Source organism: Leucoraja erinacea, chromosome 26, assembly GCF_028641065.1.
Source record: "Leucoraja erinacea ecotype New England chromosome 26, Leri_hhj_1, whole genome shotgun sequence".
NCBI lineage: Eukaryota > Metazoa > Chordata > Chondrichthyes > Rajiformes > Rajidae > Leucoraja > Leucoraja erinaceus.
The window spans coordinates 17,140,698-17,159,331 of NC_073402.1; the positions used below are offsets into that span (position 1 = coordinate 17,140,698).

Here is an 18,634-nt window from a genome sequence, read left to right on the forward strand (position 1 = left end):
CAGTCCATAGACCAGGAGAAAACAAGATCTGATTTCTTACCTTATTTCCTTTCCGTCCTGTTAATGACTTGAAACATCAGAATTCAGCAGAACCATTTGTGAGCGCAGCTTTAAAGCTGTCCTAAGTAGCAGATGTTACGAAAAATGTTGTGAAATTCGAGATGCTTTGTATTTTGATAGCGATCTGGATTTCTTTTTGAAAGGGTGAGCCTGCGTTAAATAGGCAGTTCTGAAAAGAGTACCGCATTTCACACAATCTGTTTCTGCTGTCTAAAACTAATACCCATAATGATTCAGGAAGTCTTTAAACAACTATGAATTCAAAGATTGACATATATTTTACAAAAGTGCAGACATTTTGCTAAGCATTTGTCTGTACAATATCATCTTTATGTTTGCTGTGTTGCTTGCTTTTTTTGTGCAAAATGTTATGCTTACTGTATTTCTGTCCCATGATACCACAAGCTCAGAGGTAATGCAGAAATCATTCATTCTATTGTACGCTGTCTGATATCTGTGAATAATATGTCTGGTTCTTGAATTCCTTCACAGTTTTTTAAAGGCCTACACCGTCATTACTGTGTGCATGACATCTTAGTTTAGAAGTTTGCTACATTAATCATAAAAGGAAAATGTATAATTTTGCAGTCAGTGCAGCTTGACATATATTGTAAATGATGGCTCCTGTTAAGAGAGAGGGCCATTATTGCTATAAATATAATTGTCCCATAGATCCTGCCACAGAGGCAGCACAGGCCAAGCCAATGGTTTTTTTAAGGTGGAGATTGATTTTTGTTGATTAGTAAGGGTGTCAGGGGTTAAGGGGAGAAGGCAGAAGAATGGGGTTGAGAGGGAAAGATAGATCGGCCATGATTGAAAGCCAGATGGGCCGAATGGCCTAATTCTGCTCCTAGAACATATGAACACGATTATCAGAAACCAAGATCATTTGTTCCAAATGACATTCTTCCAATTATTTCTAAAAGGTGTGATTTCTTATAGCTTTAATATTGCAATATGAGCAAAAATGTTTTTCAAAGTAGTCAGTTAAGTTTTTAAATGCAATGAAGGATGTCTATTCAAAAATAGCTTTGAAGGGCAACAGTATAAATACTTGAGAGAAAACAAAATTATATTGAAAGGATGCCGGAAAAATACTGGGCAGTGAGACAATTACATTTCTTTTGAAAAGAACTGGCTCAAGTCCAAAGAGCTGAATGGTTACGGCCTCTTTGCCAGGTTATTTTGCGATCCTCTTTTATGTTAATAGCCACGTTATGTATCTGGAGGTACACAATTATATCCATAATTTCCAAGTGTCCTACGAATACATAAACATTTAAAGGGATGAAATAGCACCAGGGTTAATTCGATGTTGTACCAGTTCAGGGAGGTCTGCACATAATGCCCCATTGACATGCATTGATGCACATTCATTTCTTGCATGAGTCTGTTTTCAAAGCTGTATAAAAGCTGGCACAGAGCTATTCAACATCAGTTAATTAACTGGAGATTAGCAAGATGATGGTGTGAATTTATTACTTAGCAGTGGAAATGTCATGCCAAATTCAAAACTGCAAGTGTAAAATTGATTCAAATTGTACATTTGGCACCGCAATAAGGAAATTGATTGAACACTTTTTGACAAGGTTATGCAAATGAAAGTGATTAACAATTGTAAACCAGTTAAAAACCAAATTCATTAATTATAACTTTTTTTCCTAAACTACAATTCTGAGGCCTATTTATTTATTTTGCCTCTCCATCCCCATATTTAGTAATTATCTATGTATAGGTAATTATAGTATAAGTTTTTCACTGTACATCTATTAATAAACCTAAACCTTAAACCTATTCTGTTGAGAACAGTTCAGAAAAAAACACTAATGTTAGTAGAATTATCTGTTTATATTTTACAAGTATGTTTGCAGATTTATCGGTTGCTGTAAGTTCAGAGACTTAACTTGTGATTTACATTTTCCAGGGGAATGAAACAATTGCAGGTGTGATTGACCTGGGAACAGTAGAAATCTTTTCAATTTTCCGTGCCATGCAGAAGGGTTTTATAGACCAAGACACAGGCCTTGCCCTGCTTCAGATTCAAGTGATTAATTCTGGCCTCCTTATTCCTGAAACCGGCGAATTCCTGACGGTGGAACAAGCTTTAGAAAGAGGTGCGATAGATAATCAAACAGCTAAATCCTTGAAAGAGCTGCAAGCTGCCGCACAGCTCTTGAAAAGCACCGATTTTAAAAGCAATAAACTTCTCCCTGTGGCCACTGCTGTTGAAGAGAAAAAAATTGATGAGAATGTGGGACTGAAGATTTTGGAGATCCAGCTTAACTGTGGCTTTGGAAGCTTACCATCAAATGAAGCTGTGGACCTAGAGAAAGCTTTCCAACTGGGCCTGATCAGTGCTTCCCTCCACTCGAAGATGAAGGCTAGACAAAGAGTACAGAAAGGTTTGATTGATCCTAACACAGGAGAAAAGCTTGGACTGCAAGAATTGATACAACGATGCATTGTAGATAAAGAAAGTGGATTAACTTTATTTCCAATAAAGCAACTTGCCGGTGGGATGATATGTCTGAAATCTGGAAGGAAGGTCAGCTTATTCCGTGCTATCCAAGAAGGCTTGATAGACCAACAGGTGATGGTCAGACTTTTAGAGACCCAATTATTTGCAGGTGGCATCGTAGACCCGCGAACAGGGCACCGTCTAACAGTGGATGAAGCAGTGAGACATAATCTCATCGATCACGATATAGCTTGTTCCATATTAATTCGTCAAATCCAGACGGGCGGTATTATCGATCCTGTCTCAGCTCAGCGATTGACTCTGGATGAGGCTGTACAACGGGGTTTGATGACTCCGAGAAGCGCATTGGTTGTATTGGAGTCACAGCTGTCCTTTAAGGGACTGCTGTGGCCAAATTCTGGTGAAGTCCTTCCCGTGGCCACTGCAGTGCAACAGGGTCTTGTCTCCATTGATCTTGCACACGCATTCCTGAAGAAGAGACCCACCATATCAGAACTTTATTGCCCTGAAACCACTGAGGTACTGTCTTGGGAAGAATCAATTGAGCAAGGAATTTTAGACGACAAAGCGGCTGAAGTATTGAAGTCAATTTGTATTCCAGATACGATGCCAAATATGAAAGAGCCTGGTTTTCCAATTGTGGACAGATTGAACTGGAGGACGGCTGGTGGAACACTGCCAAATTCCAGTCTGAAATCCCTGGTTGCTGACAACAATACACCAGTCTCACATAGTCAAATAGTAGAAGAAAGGCTATTGTCTTTCTTAATGGCACAAAGTTATATGAATGTGCATAATGGTAACAGATTGCTTTTGATTGATGCCAAGTTGAATGACATCACTAAAGAATTCATAAGAGCAAGAACTGCAGTTGTGAAAAGTATAAAAACATTGGAAGAATGCAATGAAGAATATGATACCAGCACAAATGATGCTGAATTATACCATCCAGTGACGCTAACAGTAAAACAACATGACAGCTCTAAAGCAAGTGATGAGATAGAAGCTGGTTATGGAATGTATGAAAGACAATCGGATGGATGGATTAAGGAAATTAGAAACAGTGAGGAAATGCCTTTAAAGAAGAATGTGGATTTTCCAGCCTCTGAAGAAAAAACATATAAGACTGAAATCTGTTGCAAGGATATTGTGACTAATGAACAACAAGCAGTTGGAAAGGAACTGGACACAATGGAATATGAAAATGGTCAAAAAGAAAGACTGAAAATACTGCCCGGCAAATCTAAATTTGAAAGTGTAATTAGTGTAAAATCAAATGTTGCTGAAAAATCTACAAAAGGATCACAGAAAGCAAATATGTCTAGCATAGTTACTGAAACTTCTCATTATGCAATAAGTGATGTAAAAATTCAATCCACTTCACAGTATCAAGTTGACGATAAATGCTTTGAGGAAGAAGCCATCGTTTTGCAGACAGTTGAAGCGATCCATCTGCCAGACTCTCAAATTACTTCAACCAGTTCAGTTGTAGGTTTTCCAGCGTCAGCAGTTCACGGGTCATTGAAAGAGACTCCGTGTGGTGTAATACTAAATAATGGAGCCAAAGCTGTCATAAGCGTTAGCAGGACTGGACCAACATTGTGTGATATTAAAAATGGAATTGGCCAAGGCAATGTGAAAGGATCCTTAAAAGGGAACATTGCAGAATTGCATAGTGGTGAGCAAAATCCTGAACTAAATGATCCTGCAAAATATTTCCAATGGCAGGAATTGCCAATGATGTCAGAGCCAAGAGAAGACTATTTGGATGATGAATCCACTTTAAATGTTCTGATTGACCAGCTTCAAAATGGTGGTGTCGTTGATGAACAGACAGGCCAGAGACTAGCACTGAATGAAGCCGTAACCAAGGGAGTGCTTCCAAGCCACACTGCTCTCAAACTAGTTGAAAAACTGGCCATCTTCGGTGGTTTCTTTGATCCACAGACTTGTGAAACTGTGACGGTGGCTGAGGCAGTGGACGAGGGTCTGGTGAATGAACAGATGATTCGGAAGATCTTGAACTCTGAGAAAGTTATCTGTGGGGTCATCACTCCAGGTTGCACTGCTGTGCGTTCAGTCAAGGATGCAGCTGAAGTAGGCCTTCTGGATCAAGAAACTGCAGCAAGAGTCCTGGAGGGACAAGTCATTTCTGGTGGGATCGTCGACTTAAAACGAGGCAAACAGTTATCAGTGACTCTCGCATCAAAAATGGGCTTAGTGGACCAGGCCCATCGGGGTAATTTGATCAAGCTAGAAAAGGCCACAAAGGGAAGAGAATCGGATGAAAACACAAAACTACGCATGATTTCTTTACAAATGGAAATGAATGGCATAGTGGACCCACAAACAAAAGAACGCATAACAGCTGTTGAAGCAAGAAAGAGGGGAATCATTGATAAAGAAGCCATGCTTAACATTTTGAAAAAGCAGGTGGCCTTTGGGGGAATTAATCATCACCTGTCAGGAATGAGACTTTCCGTGACGGATGCTGTTAAATGCGGGCTCGTTGATCAGGATATAGCAAGCGAATTGATTGAAGTGGAGAAAGCTTGTCATCCAAAGACTATAGAGTCAATTAATTTATCTGATGCAGCATCATTAGATCTAGAGGACACTCCATTTGCTTTCAAAACTAAAGAAACTCAAGCCTGGAGTAGAAGCCTTAAGGAGCCGGTAGCTTGCGAAAATCTGACATTAACACAAGGTACCAATCAAGGAAGAACACCTGCACTGACAAAAGCAATGTCCTCTGAGCAGCATCGAGGAATTGTAGATCCTCAGCAGTGTAGGATAATACCTTACTCGGAGCTAATTAAAAAAGGAAAAATAGACTTGGAATCGGGCCAGAGATATATGGAAGCCAGATATTTCACGGGTATCCGAGATGAACTAACAGGCAAGAACTTAACACTTGCTGAAGCAGCAAAAACGAAGCAAGTGGACCCAGTCGCGGCCATGAGACTGCTGCAAGCCCAGGCTGACAGTGGTGGGATTGTAGACACTACCACTGGTGACAGGATTTCACTGCAAAAAGCTGCACAATGTGAGCTACTCGATGATGATATGTTTGAGATTATTGTCACAAATCAGCTTTTGGATGGAGGAGTAATTGATCCACTCACTGGAGAGAGAGTTCCACTCCTTCAAGCGGTTGACAATGGTCTGATAAGCCATAAAATGGCTGAAGAAATCCAGTCCAATGTCGGATCGACTGGTGAATATTCTGATCCTGACCTGGGTACTAATATAGAGATGGAAAAATTCATTACGCCATTGGTACCAAGTACATCTTTCGACGGGACACTTTCAAACGAAGGGAGTCAGATATTACCTCCAAGAATGGAGAAGGGCACCCAGTTGAGGATTAGGGATGAAAATCCAGTTATCAGTTCTAAAAACAAAGTGCCTAATTCTCATGACAACCCAGAGTCTCTATCATCTGGTCTACTGGTAGAAAAAACACCTGTGACAAAGAATTCACTATCCCTGAAGTCTGTTGATATGAAATATGTAGTATGTCAGAACAAAGAAAACATTGATATCCCCACTATGTTAGCCCCTGAAGAATTGGTGTATATGGACAGAGAAACAAACATAAGCAATGTGGGACGAATGGTTGAGGAGGAAATGGAACTTGATAATTATTCAAAGGATGGCTTCGACGTTGTGGCGAATGTGCAAGATGTTACGAGTTTGGAAAGAACTGATGAAAGGATCTTTGCGAAAAGAAAGAAGGATCATTCTGCTGATGAAAAACAAATGGTGATTTCTCACGATGTGATGGATGAGAGTGATCAAGGCATTAATTTGACAATGGATTGTGGAATGAACGAATTCAAGTTAGATGCAGGGAAACATACACTGTTAAGTAGGAAAGGACTTCCCGATTACTTACTGAAGGAAAGTGAGGAATTGGCTAATCAAACAATGAATGAAGAAAGTTTAGGAGGGAGCATGTCGAAAAATAAGGATGATGGCAGGATGCTTTTAAAACAAATAAAGGAGACCATTGCAAGATCAATTCACAAAGGTTCAGGTGAATTGCAGTCATTTGTTGAAATGGTCCAACAAGTTGGATGTAATGAAGAACCAGACGGTAAAGCAAGGGAACTGGGCAATGTAACTGAAGATGGAGAATCAGCAGGTAAAATGTCAGAAGATGAAAATAAACTTTCAACTGTTAGTGAGCGGAATGTGTTGGTGATGCCTATAAAAAGGTCTGATGACAGTGAAAACATGGCAATGCTTTCAGAAGGCAGACAACCAAATGCCAAATCCAGAGATGTAGTCGACTTGAGGATAAATGAAAGATGTGAACCAATAAAAGTTGCAGAAGAACAAAGAAAAAATGAATTGACGGAATGTATCCAGCCAATCTTGGACAAAAAATTGAACTCTAATTTTGGAGAGGAGAATAAAAGCACCCCGATGATGATAAACGAAGACTTCCTGCAGAAACAGATTGATGAACCAACATTTATGGTCTTGAATGAACAAGGACGGATTATCAACAAAGATACTGAAAATGTTATGGACAAACAAGAAGTAATACCAGAAATACAGGTAAGCATATTGGATCATTCTTCTTTAAACATTGGAATTATTTTTATATTTCTGTCTTTTCACATTCTTTGATTGCTTTGACCCAATTGAGAGGGCAGAGGATTTCCTTGAATGTTGTTCTGTACCAGTCTCTGCAGGTATACAGCAGTGGGCTGGTACAACTTTCCCCTTTTGAAAGCCTGTTTCCAAACTTGATGTTGAGCATTCTTGTCAATGTTGTTCAGTCAAGTTGGGGACAGGTGATGGAAAAAGACAATTGATGGGATAACTGACTGTTCCAAGGTCATTACAATTTAATGACATGCTGCAGTGTTGCATTTCCTTAACCCATGCATTAGTTTCAAATATTTAGGAAATAATTAGGAAATACTGGTACCCCAAGAACAATATTTAAATTGATCATCAATGCAGTATTGAGAATGGAATGAAAGCATTAATGTTTCAATTTCAAGGTATTGTAAGTAAAGACTAACAAAGACATTTGAAATGAGATCTCTATCTGCCATGAATAAAGATGAACTTTATCTTTACTATTGACCTTGAAAAGTGACATTTTGTAAACCATTGTTAACGGCTTAAAAATGCTTACTTAATTTTGGGAAGCTGTTACTCTAATCTGCACAGGCAGAATTCAGTTAAAACGGAAATCCAAGAAAAGGCCAAATTTTGGTGGGTTTTTTCACCTTCTCATTTGCATTCTTGTATTTAAGATGATCCAATTGAGTGTAGATCGGTAGCATTGCAAGTGAAATAGCCATTAGAGACTGACTTGAGATTCAGTATATGATGAACCACAGTTGGACACAGTGTAACCTTCGATTCTCCAGCATCTGCAGTTCCTTCTTAAACACAGTTGGACATGCTTGTGGGGGGGGGGGTAACTTTGATTCTTCTAACAAATTCTGCATCAAGACAGCTGTTTGATCTCTTCTATATTTGAAATCGAGCAAAAGTTACTCTGAATTATTTCATCTGTTGTTTACTGCATATAATTCTACAGTCTAAAACCATGTTATCTCTAGAGATTAGTTAGTTGGAAAGCAAGTAGATTGCTGGGGAATGATTTGGTTCAGGTTGGAGGATTGAATTGAAGAATAAAGAAATCCAAATTAATGTAAGTGTATTTTAGACTTTGCGAATGTCTCCAATTAATAGCTCAAACAACAACTTCAAAGAGCCTACACAGGCATGATTATCTGAATGGTAGCCTCCTGTGCTATAAGATTCTCTAATCAACATTTTACTCCCTTCTGGACATATCTCCCAGAGTCCGATTAAGGTCTATGTGACCATGCAAATCGTCATAAATATTTTCTTAGGTTTGCAGAAGGCTTTGTACTATTTCACTTGTTATTCCACACAGCCATCATGCTGAATGTGTGCCAGATCCTCCCTTTCTTCCAACTGCTCTTTGTGCAGATACTCTTATCTGTTTCCTCACTGCTTCGTATGATGCGTAAAATCTTTTTGAAATAGAAATTACGTAAATAACTTTATTATAACGACCCAGTGAAAGATTAAACAGCAGTGAGGCTGAAATTTGGCATTTTCATATTTCCTACATTTACCACAACTGAATAAAATGTTATCAAAGTGAAAAATCTGATTGCATCGATTCAGTGTATTACATTAATCGCATTTTGATGGAATACCAAGGAAAATTGACAATTTCAATTTCTTGGTACGGGAAGTTGTTACATGCCCTTCCTATGAATGCTGGAAAGTGAAATCTACATTTTAAGTCGGCTACAATGTACTATCGTACATATAATAGATGATGTCCTTTATCCCCCAAGCAGGGTGGCTTAATTAAAACAGTCTTTCACAGAGGTGGGCTTGAATTTGGTGTCAGATATGAGACCTTTTATCATTCCAAAACTGGCCAAATAAATGGAAGTTCTTGCAATATAATTTGTCTAATGAGGCAAAAAAAAATCACCATGAGCTGCATTAAGTGGGTGCAAGAAATTGCAGATGCTGGTTTACAAAAGAAAACACAAAGTGTTAGAGAAACTCAGCAAGTCGGGCAGCATCTCTGGAGAAGATTGATAGGTGATGTTTTAGGTCGGGACCCTTCTTCACACACCTGAGGAAGGGTCCTGACCGAAGTCACCTATCCATGGTCTCCAGAGATACTGCCTGACCCGGTGAGCACAAGCGTGAAAGCATAGAGTCCTTTCCCCAGGATAGGGGAGTCTTCTCACTTCCCCCTTATACATACACCCTTCTGATTACATCTGTAATAATGGAATGGCCAGGTTGTTTATTGCAGTCGGATATCATTCTGCATATTTGGCTGAGCCCTTTTGAATGATTTTCTTTTTGCAGTAGAATATAGATTAGAGATCATGGATTATGATCTACGCAATGCATCTGTCACCTTTGTGGTACCATGCTACTGTATATCATCTCATCCAAACAGATTGACAGTCAAAGGCACTGAATTATAAGTACACTATTGAACATTGTCAAGTCGGGTAAAGAAAGGAAAATGTGCATAAGACTGCCTTGTAAAGTTAATTTTCAGTGACAGAGCTGTTGTTTGACATCTGTCAAGTCAAGATGAGTTTATCATCATGTGCGCAAGTACGATGAAGTACAGGAGCAATGAAAGCTGTGCTTGCAGCAGCTTCACAGGCACATAGCCTCAGGCAAACACACAAAAATCACATTGTGCACAACTGTGAAAAGAAAATAACTGCAAAGAAACAAACATTAATGCAAAATCTAGAGAACAAGTCAGCAACAGTGCAAGAGGTAGGATGTAGTGGTCTGGTGAGGTAGAATTAGGGTTGTGCGGGTCAGTACAAGAACTTGGTGATTATGGATCGTGGTTGTGGAGACGATGTTTCACTAGTGGGAGAGTCTCGGACCTGAAGTCATAGTCACAGAATTAAAGGATGTTTCTTTAGGAAGGAGATGAGGGGGAGGAATTTCTTTAGGATTTCTAAAATTACTGTAGGTGGTGAATCTGTGGAATTCTTTCCCACAGAAGGCTGCGGAGGCCATGTCAATGGATATTTTTAAGGCAGAGATAGATTCTTCATTAGTACGGGTGTCAAGTATTATGGGGAGAAGGCAGTAGAATGTGGTTAGGAGGGAGAGAGAGATCAGCCATGATTGAATGTCAGAGTAGACTTGATGGGTAAATGGCCTAATTCCACTCTTATCACATGACCTTATGATTATAGGAAAGTAACTGTTCCTGAACCTGATGGTGTGGGACTTTGGGCTTCAGTCTTTCCTTTCTAATATCATAGTCATAATTGTTATTGTACCTACCTCAACTCCTTGCTCTGGCAGATCATTTCATATAATCCCCAACCGTGTGGTGATAAAGTCCCCCCCCCCCCCCCCCCCCCAGGTTCCTATAAAATCTTTCCCTTGTTGTGTTAAACCGATGCCTTCTGGTTCTTGATTCGCCTATCTTGGGAAAGAAAACTATGTGCCTATCTATCTATCTATCCAGCTCATGAATTTATACACTGCCTTAAGATCTTAACCTTTAACCTCCTGCACTCCAAGAAGTAGCCAGTGCTGCCCAACTTCTCCCTGCACTTGAATCCTGGCAAAATCCTCAAATAATCTTCTCTGCGCATTTTCCAGCTTAATTCCATCTTTTCTATAGCAGGGTGACCAGAACAGAACATAATACTCCAAGTGTGGTGCAAAATCATCCATATGGCCCCAGTTTTGTAGGTGTTAAGATCAATCTGTGTTGTAGTTTTAAAAATATATATCATTTCTATTGAATTCCATGAAATTATAATTTATCTTTTTAAAAAAAAAATATTTCCCATGTCACCAGCCTTTATGTCATAAGCAGCAATGCCTGGAACATGACAAGAATCTTGTTTCTTACCTGTCTCATGTGCTGGATATTGAGTTGAGGCTGAAGCAACAGAAGCCAGTCGGTGACAACCTGCCAAGGCTTCTTGAACAATTGCACGTGGCAAAGGTTAGTCCATCATGCTTAATAGTCAAGAATGATATTTATTTATCGGAACTCAATTCTGCTTTGTAGAAACCGGAAACTGCAGATGCTGGTTTACCAAAGAAAGACACAAAGTGCTGGAGTAACTCAGCATGTCAGACAGCATCTCTCGAGACCATGGATAGCTAATGTTTTGGGGGTCAGGTCTCTTCTTCAGTCACTTCTGAAGAAGGTACCCAACCTGAAATATCACCTATCCATATTCTCCAGGAATGCTGCCTGATCCACTGAGTTACTCCAGCACTTTGTATCTTTCCTTGAATTTTGGTTTGGACTTTTTCCTTAAATTTTGCTTAGTTAAACTGTGCATTGCATTCTATTTATTTGTTTTGATATCTGATTTTTATAATTATTGAAAATGCTGAAGTATTTCACACTGTCTTCACACTGTTTTTAGGGCTTTGAAGCAGAACTTGAGAAGCTATCAGTCCAGATTGACCAAGAGATGATATTGGTTAAGATACTCGAAGGATTGCCACATGTACCTGATCAATTACAGAAGGCACTTGAGAAAGACTCGAAAAGCTTGCAGATCTCATTTACCTCAGTCTGCGAGCAGTCAAAAGCTTGGCACGGAGCTTTGACAGACGTTCTGGCAACTAAGAAAGTAAGCTAAGTGAAAGGCAGAAAATCAAATCATTTAAAAATATATATTTCTTGGCGTTCTCCCTTCCTTTGTGTGCATTATCCGTGATCAGTGTATAAAGGTCATCTAATGAAAGTATATACTTGGTGGTTAGTTTGTTTAGTTTAGAGATACAGCAAGGAAACAGGCCCTTCCGCCCACCGAGTCCATGCCAACCAGGGAACACTCCATCCACTAGCACTATCCTATACACTAGGGACAATTTGCAATTAATCTACAAATCTGTATGTCTGCCATCAATTGAACCTGTATGAGGATAACATGTAATCAAAGGTAAATTATTGAACTGTTGTCAGTAGACATGCAACCTTGATGTGAATGGCTGCACATCCATTAGTAGTTGCAGTTACTGAACTGCCACTTAAGCTGGAGTTTTTCAACTATTACATCATGTTAATGTACATCCAAATCAATCTTGGACCAATTTATCACTAACTTAGTAACTGGAATTTGTGATGGTTCATTAAATCACAATGCTGATCCTGCATCATTTTTTATTCTCCTGGATTGGAAACCAAATAATGGTTGTTCTGTTTCTTCAACTGATCAGGCATTTACCTTCAACGGTGGTCAACTATCCTCAAGATATGACCTTAATAATTTGTAATAACTGAAACTCATTTGGTAATTGTTTTAAAGGGGCTGTCCCACTTGGGCGATCTAATCCGTGAGTTCTGGCGAATTTGCCCTTGACTTGTACTCACAGCATGGTCGACACGAGGTCGTAGGAGGTCTTCGTAAATCTCCTTCACGCTCGAGATTAGTCTACGCATACTCAAGGCCTCAGCTAGGTCGTGGCGTTTTTGTCAATCTGTTAAAAAATGCCCGCGAGTAAAAAAAGGTCGCCATGGAAAAAATCGATACTTTTTTTACTCGGAGGTTTAGTCGTAGTAGGTCGTCATGTTAGTCGTAGGTAATCGAGGGTAGTCGAAGGTAGTCGTAGATAGTCTTCATCGAGGTCGAAGGGAGGTCGAAGGAGATCGAAGGAGGTGGTCTTCACTCTCCACTATTCGACGTCCAATTTTCCCAAAGTTTGTCGTAGCTAGTCGAAGCTGGTCTTCAACATAGTCGAAGGAGGTCTTCAACATGTCATTTTTTCAAACACTTCTAAACTCGCCAATTAGGTCGCCCAAGTGGGACAGCCCCTTAAGTGTGCTGATTTTTGACACTTTGTCATAAAGCAGCCAGAGTACTGTATATCAGTTATAATTGAATTAAACAAAAAATAAAGAGAAAGTGTTGGTTTGCTGTCTGTTATGAATAAGGGGGAAAAAAGCTTTTTCAAAAGTTTTTCCAAGGATCAGTTTCAATTTACCAGGTATCCACATCATAGGGGGAGACCAAATTTGTGAGTTGTATAATAGTGAAATATTCAGCTTCTTTCCTATAGATGAAATAGTTAATGTAAGATTAAGCTTCGATCAGTGTTCCATCTGGACACAATATGTTACAATTAAATCTGTGCCATTGCCAGAATTGTGATCGCAGCATTTCAGCACTATACTTCAACATCAATCATAAAATACACACAGGATCAGACAGAAAAATGAACAATGTGTGTGATGAGACAAGTTGTTTCTTTCAACCACCTGCTCTGCAGCTCCAAAACCAAAGATTGTATCCTTGAATGAGCATGCAGTTGTTTTAGGTGGTCTATAAAAACTGGATTTGCTAAATTATCAGACAATATATTCAGTGATTAGTGATCACAGTGATTTGTAGCATTGTTTGCTAACACATTTTGCAGCGTCTAATCAGCAGTCAGATCACTAGGAATATGATTGAGAGCAAAATTCAAACAGTTGCCTTGACCTGTTACATTACAATTAAGTTAGTGAGTTTTAAAAAAGGGCATTTGGTATTATGTTAGACAGCAGACCAGATCTTGATGGAAACCATTTCCAGTGTTCCTGACCTGGGATTGCTCATGGAGTCTACATTTCATTACCTCGCAGTGCCAGAGATGGAGGTTCGATCCCAACTTTGGGTGCTGTCTGTGAGAACTGTTTGAATGTTCTCCCTGTGACCATGTGGCCTTCCTCTGGGTGTTCTGGTTTCCTCCCACATCCCAAATGTGTGTGGGTTTGTAGGTTAATTGGCCTCTGTAACTTGCCCTGGTATGTTGGGAGTAAATGCAAAAGTGGGATAACATAGAACTAGTGATGGTCAGCGTGGACTCGATGGGCCGAATAGCCTGTTTCCATACTGTATCTTTCAGAGGGAAGTTCTCTTGATGGATAAGAAAAATGAAAAAGTAATACTTTGCTCCAAATGTGTTTTTTAATTTTGCCCATAAATAGCAACAGGAAAATGACGAGATAATCTGTTTTTAATTATGTTGTTTGAGATAAGAGAGGAATGGTTCTGAATATACTGCACATGTGGCTATATTAGTTATCCTTTTGAATGGGTGTTTGGTCAATGGGCTCAATTTAGCCAACTGTCTAAGTTTTTAAGCCGTTTGCACCACTCACTGCTGTTGCTGGGAAATGTAATTCAATATAGCATCTCTCCACAAGGCAAAGAGGTATGTAAAAAGTGAGGCCATGCTGGGTGCAGGTTGCCAGTTGCTGGCAGTGGGTTCTGGTTTACCAAAGGCTGCATTCGGAAAGTTTAACAAGTGTTTTTGCCCTTCTGCATAAGGGAATAAAATAACAACATCTGACTTGTGTAATTGAAGTTACATTTCTCAAAATGTGGCTGGACATTGACAGTTGTGGAGATCTAATAGAAACAGTCCAGTTAAAGAGAGGTTTATACTTCTATCATCCCCTCTAGGATTCAAGGCGATCAAGAAATGAATTGCATTAGAAATTGCTGTTCTCATGTAGGGAACATACTGTAGTGTGCACCCAGAAATAGCAATAGCCAAATTACTAGATAATCTGTTATTAATTGGGTTTGTTGAGGTATGTGTTGGCCGGGACTCTTGGGATTATTCCCCTTCTCTTCCAAAATCTTTGAGAGAAGTTGGGCGTCTGTTTTTAAAATCATTCCACATGATGGCTTCTTTGGGTGGGCAGCGTACTTACTATCGGAGCTGCAAGGTCAACTCAGATTTTTGAGGAGGGCCTGAACCCACAAATTTATGTTGGTTGCTTGGAAAGGTAAAAGATCATAAGGTAATTTCAAATTTGTTTGGTTGAGATATGTAGTGACTGTTTCTGAATATCATGCATATGTCAAAATACTCGTTTTTCAGTTGAATAGGTGTTTGTTTAACGGACACCATTTTAACTAGTTGGGCACTTGAGTAATTTCATTAGGTAGATCACATTATCTATTTTATATGCTGATTTCTTCAGGAACCCAAAATAAAAAATTCAGATAATCATAACTTGTAGGTGTAGTAATGATTTGAATTTTAGGGGAAGCAGAACTCCTGGCAAGAAGCAATAACTACCCTATGAGTTTACTTTAGAGGTACTGCATGGAAACAGGCCCTTTGGACTACTGAATCTATACTGGCCATCCATCACCCATTGACACTACTTCTATGTTGCCCCAGTGTTCGCATCCACTCTGTGCGCACGAGAGTCACACTAACTTACAAACCCGCACGTCTTTGGGAAGTGGGGGGGGGGGGGGGGGGGAAGCCGGGGCACCTGGAGGAAACCAACGCTGTCACGGGGAGAACCTGCAAACTCCACTTAGGCAGCCTCCGAGGACTGGATCGAACGTGGTTTGGGGTTGGCTCTGTGAGGCAGCAGCTCCACCAGCTGTGTCATTGCACTGATCACCCGCGTGAGGCACAGGGTTTGAACAGTGAGAATGTGACGCCAATACCTGAATATGCAAAAATAAGATCGAGATTTAAGTAAAATTGTCATTCCAAATATGTAGAATTCTTTTGCAATTACATAATTTAATGAGCCAATATCACTGTTATTTCAAGAAAATATATTTGTTCCTATCCTCATAGATTTAATCACAAAGTGTAGATTTATGCTTTTGCTATATGACATGTTTACAATTAGTCCTCCCATTCTTTTTTGTAGGAGCTAGAGGGATCATCGTCACACACTAAAACAGATATTGATGAAGTGAATTTTGATATTCAACGTTTTAATACTGATCATGCTCAAGCCTCAAGCCCTCAACAAAGCAGCATGTTGTTGCATAAACAATTAGGCGACCCATTTGGGTCATTCGGAAACATTTCTGAAAATATTGGGGCATGGACTTCACCACCAGATCTTCAGCTTCAGGATAACGTGTCTGTGGAACCCAAGCAGGTTTGGACCAGCCAGCAATTAGATGTAAAATACAATAGTTTTGAGCCGTAGAAAATATTTCTAAAGCAAAATGTCAGGTGTGATATAATGCATTATCTGACAATGGGTAAAAGTGAGAACCTAGTTATTATGAATATTAAGATATGCAAATAAATGCATTTCAAGTGCAAACTGCTGAAAAAGTAAAAACGGACATTGTAGCTTTTAAGCCACTTGTTGAAAAGTTGCTTTACTGTTAAAATCTTCACGCAGTGAATGTACATAAATAAAACTGTAATCCACTATCCAATTTGGAAATCCTGCATCTCTGGCATCTGGCTGGCCAGGTGATACTTGAGATTTCCACTTTCCACAGCACCAGTTCCTGTGGCCCCAAGCCACTTGCAGCTCCCTGATGGTCGTGCTCCTCTCCTTGCACCGAGACCCCAGTTATTCTGTTGGCATTCCTGTCCCTGCACTTTCCGACCACTTGAGAGAAGGAATGGGTGACGTTTCTGGTCGCGACCCTTCTTCTAAAGATGAGTCTTGACCCAAAATGTCACCCATTTTTTTTCTATCCAGAGATGCTGCCTGTCCCGCTGAGTTACTCCAGCATTTTGTGTCTGTTTTCGGTGTAAACCAGTATCTGCAGTTCTTTCCTACACTTTCCGAGCAATTGATGGGACTCTGTTAGACAATAGGTGCAGGAGTAGGCCATTCGTCCCTTCGTGCTAGCACCTCCATTCAATGTGATCATGGCTGATCTTCCCCAGTCAGTATCCCGTTCCTGCCTTCACCCCATATCCCCTGACTACACTATTTTTAAGAGCCCTATCTAGCTCTCTCTTGAAAGCATCCAGAGAACCTGCCTCCACCGCCTTCTGAGGCAGAGAATTCCCCAGACTCGCCACTCTCTGTGAGAAAAAGTGTTTCCTTGTCTCCGTTCTAAATGGCTTATTCTTAAGCTGTGGCCCCTAGTTCTGGAGTTCTGAAGTTTCAGGCTTCCAGTTCTGCGCACTGGGAAGCGGGTTCACCCTCCCCTTTGCCACTCGCCAGGAGCGGGTTTCCATGCACCCTTGACGCTCACAAGGGTCCTGTAGATAGATTTGTATAATAATTCAATTAAATTAGAAATAAAGGAACTTGGATGGATTGGCTGTTTGAAAGAAAATGTGCTGATCTGTATTCGGCTGATATAAACGTTGATTGGCAGTGTGCTTGCTGATTTTACCACAGTTTAATGTGACTGGGCAAAACAGCTGACATACCAAGTACATTTAAGAGATTCCATGTAATTTCCGTCCATGGTATGAACGCACATCAATAGTCCAACTTGCGCTCGATTTGGGTTCTTCATAAAGCTGCTCCAATAATCTTTTTTCCTTTAATCTAATGCCAGTCAGTAGCCTCAGCCATGTGTGTATTGTGTGTGTAAGTGTGATGTCTGAAATGTCTGTGGATTATTTCTCTGTCTTGTTCAGTTGCAATGCTTTCAGTAACACTCTAACCAATGTTCTTTGAGTCAATCTTGTAATCTGTTTTGCCTTGCTTTTTTCAGATACTTTTGTTCCGTTAACCGCCACGGCTCACATAATGAAGATAATGCTTTGCAGTGGATCTGAAAATGGTCATTGAAGTGTTAACTGTGGTTTTTAACCATGAGACCACATGCTAATAGTTCTTGTCATTGTCGTTCTATAACAGCTGATTCTTCACTGCTTCTATAATGTATTTCCGTGAAATCTCCACACAGTGGCTTCCCTGTATATTTGTGACACATCTTGCTCAATTGTACTAATTCATAATGTGATATCTGTAGTCCATCTAAAGGCTGGAGATGAGGACTATTTGCTTGTGACTGCTGTTGAATTTCAAGCAGCTCTTTGAAAATTGCTCAGACAAATGTTCACAGAATTCTGAGTGTAGTGTAAGGATTTTATCTGCATATTGCAGCGCATTCTAACATCACCCATCAATTTTCTTTCATCCGCCATGCAATCATGTGCATTAAACTTTAATCAACCAGTTTGAATCCATCTAGTTTTGAAGATCACAGATTATTATCTCTCAAGCTTAGCTTTCTAAATCTCATTCAGAACATAAATATTTCAAATCAATTATTAAATCAAAAGTTATACCATTGTGGACCTCATACGTGTTCAGATGATTTGAAGGCAAATTGCACAACTACATGTGCATGACAATTGTTTTTGGATTGGGTTTAATCAAGTAAAAAAATGTTTGGCTTATGAAAACAAAATCTGCATGGATCTATTGTGTCCACCCAGCCAGAGATGATCTATAGACATCATTAAGTTGTATTTCAAAATGCCAGTTATGTGAATTAGCAGCACATAAATGGAAAGAAGGAATGTACATTCTAGTTTTGTTTCAGACGCGACAGGAACAACAGGAGGAATGCGAGCAGAAACTGGATGAACTTGGTACATGGCTGGCCCAGACAGCTAACATGGTGGCCAGTCACCAGGTGGCAATTAGCGAGTGTGACTTGCCAGCTCTTCATGAGCAGCAGAGTGCGATTCAGGTTTGTGAAGCCAATTTTATAATAATGGACTAGCTTTTGCCTTAACTCAAACTGTTTTTTCACCATCAGATTTAGTCATACAATGTGGAAAAAGACCCTTTGGCCCAACATTCCCATGCCGACCTACTTA

The 18,634-nt window shown here is 39.8% G+C and overlaps 1 protein-coding gene across 1 annotated transcript in view; it reads left to right on the top strand.

Annotated features, from left to right (window-relative positions):
• The window catches only part of LOC129709575 (microtubule-actin cross-linking factor 1-like), a 335,842-nt gene that overhangs the window by 234,134 nt on the left and 83,074 nt on the right, over positions 1-18,634 (top strand). The window contains exons 36-40 of the mRNA XM_055656025.1: positions 1,985-7,105; positions 10,914-11,063; positions 11,497-11,706; positions 15,744-15,980; positions 18,355-18,504. Of these exons, the coding sequence (XP_055512000.1) occupies positions 1,985-7,105; positions 10,914-11,063; positions 11,497-11,706; positions 15,744-15,980; positions 18,355-18,504 (5,868 nt within the window). The remainder of the gene's footprint in view (positions 1-1,984; positions 7,106-10,913; positions 11,064-11,496; positions 11,707-15,743; positions 15,981-18,354; positions 18,505-18,634) is intronic.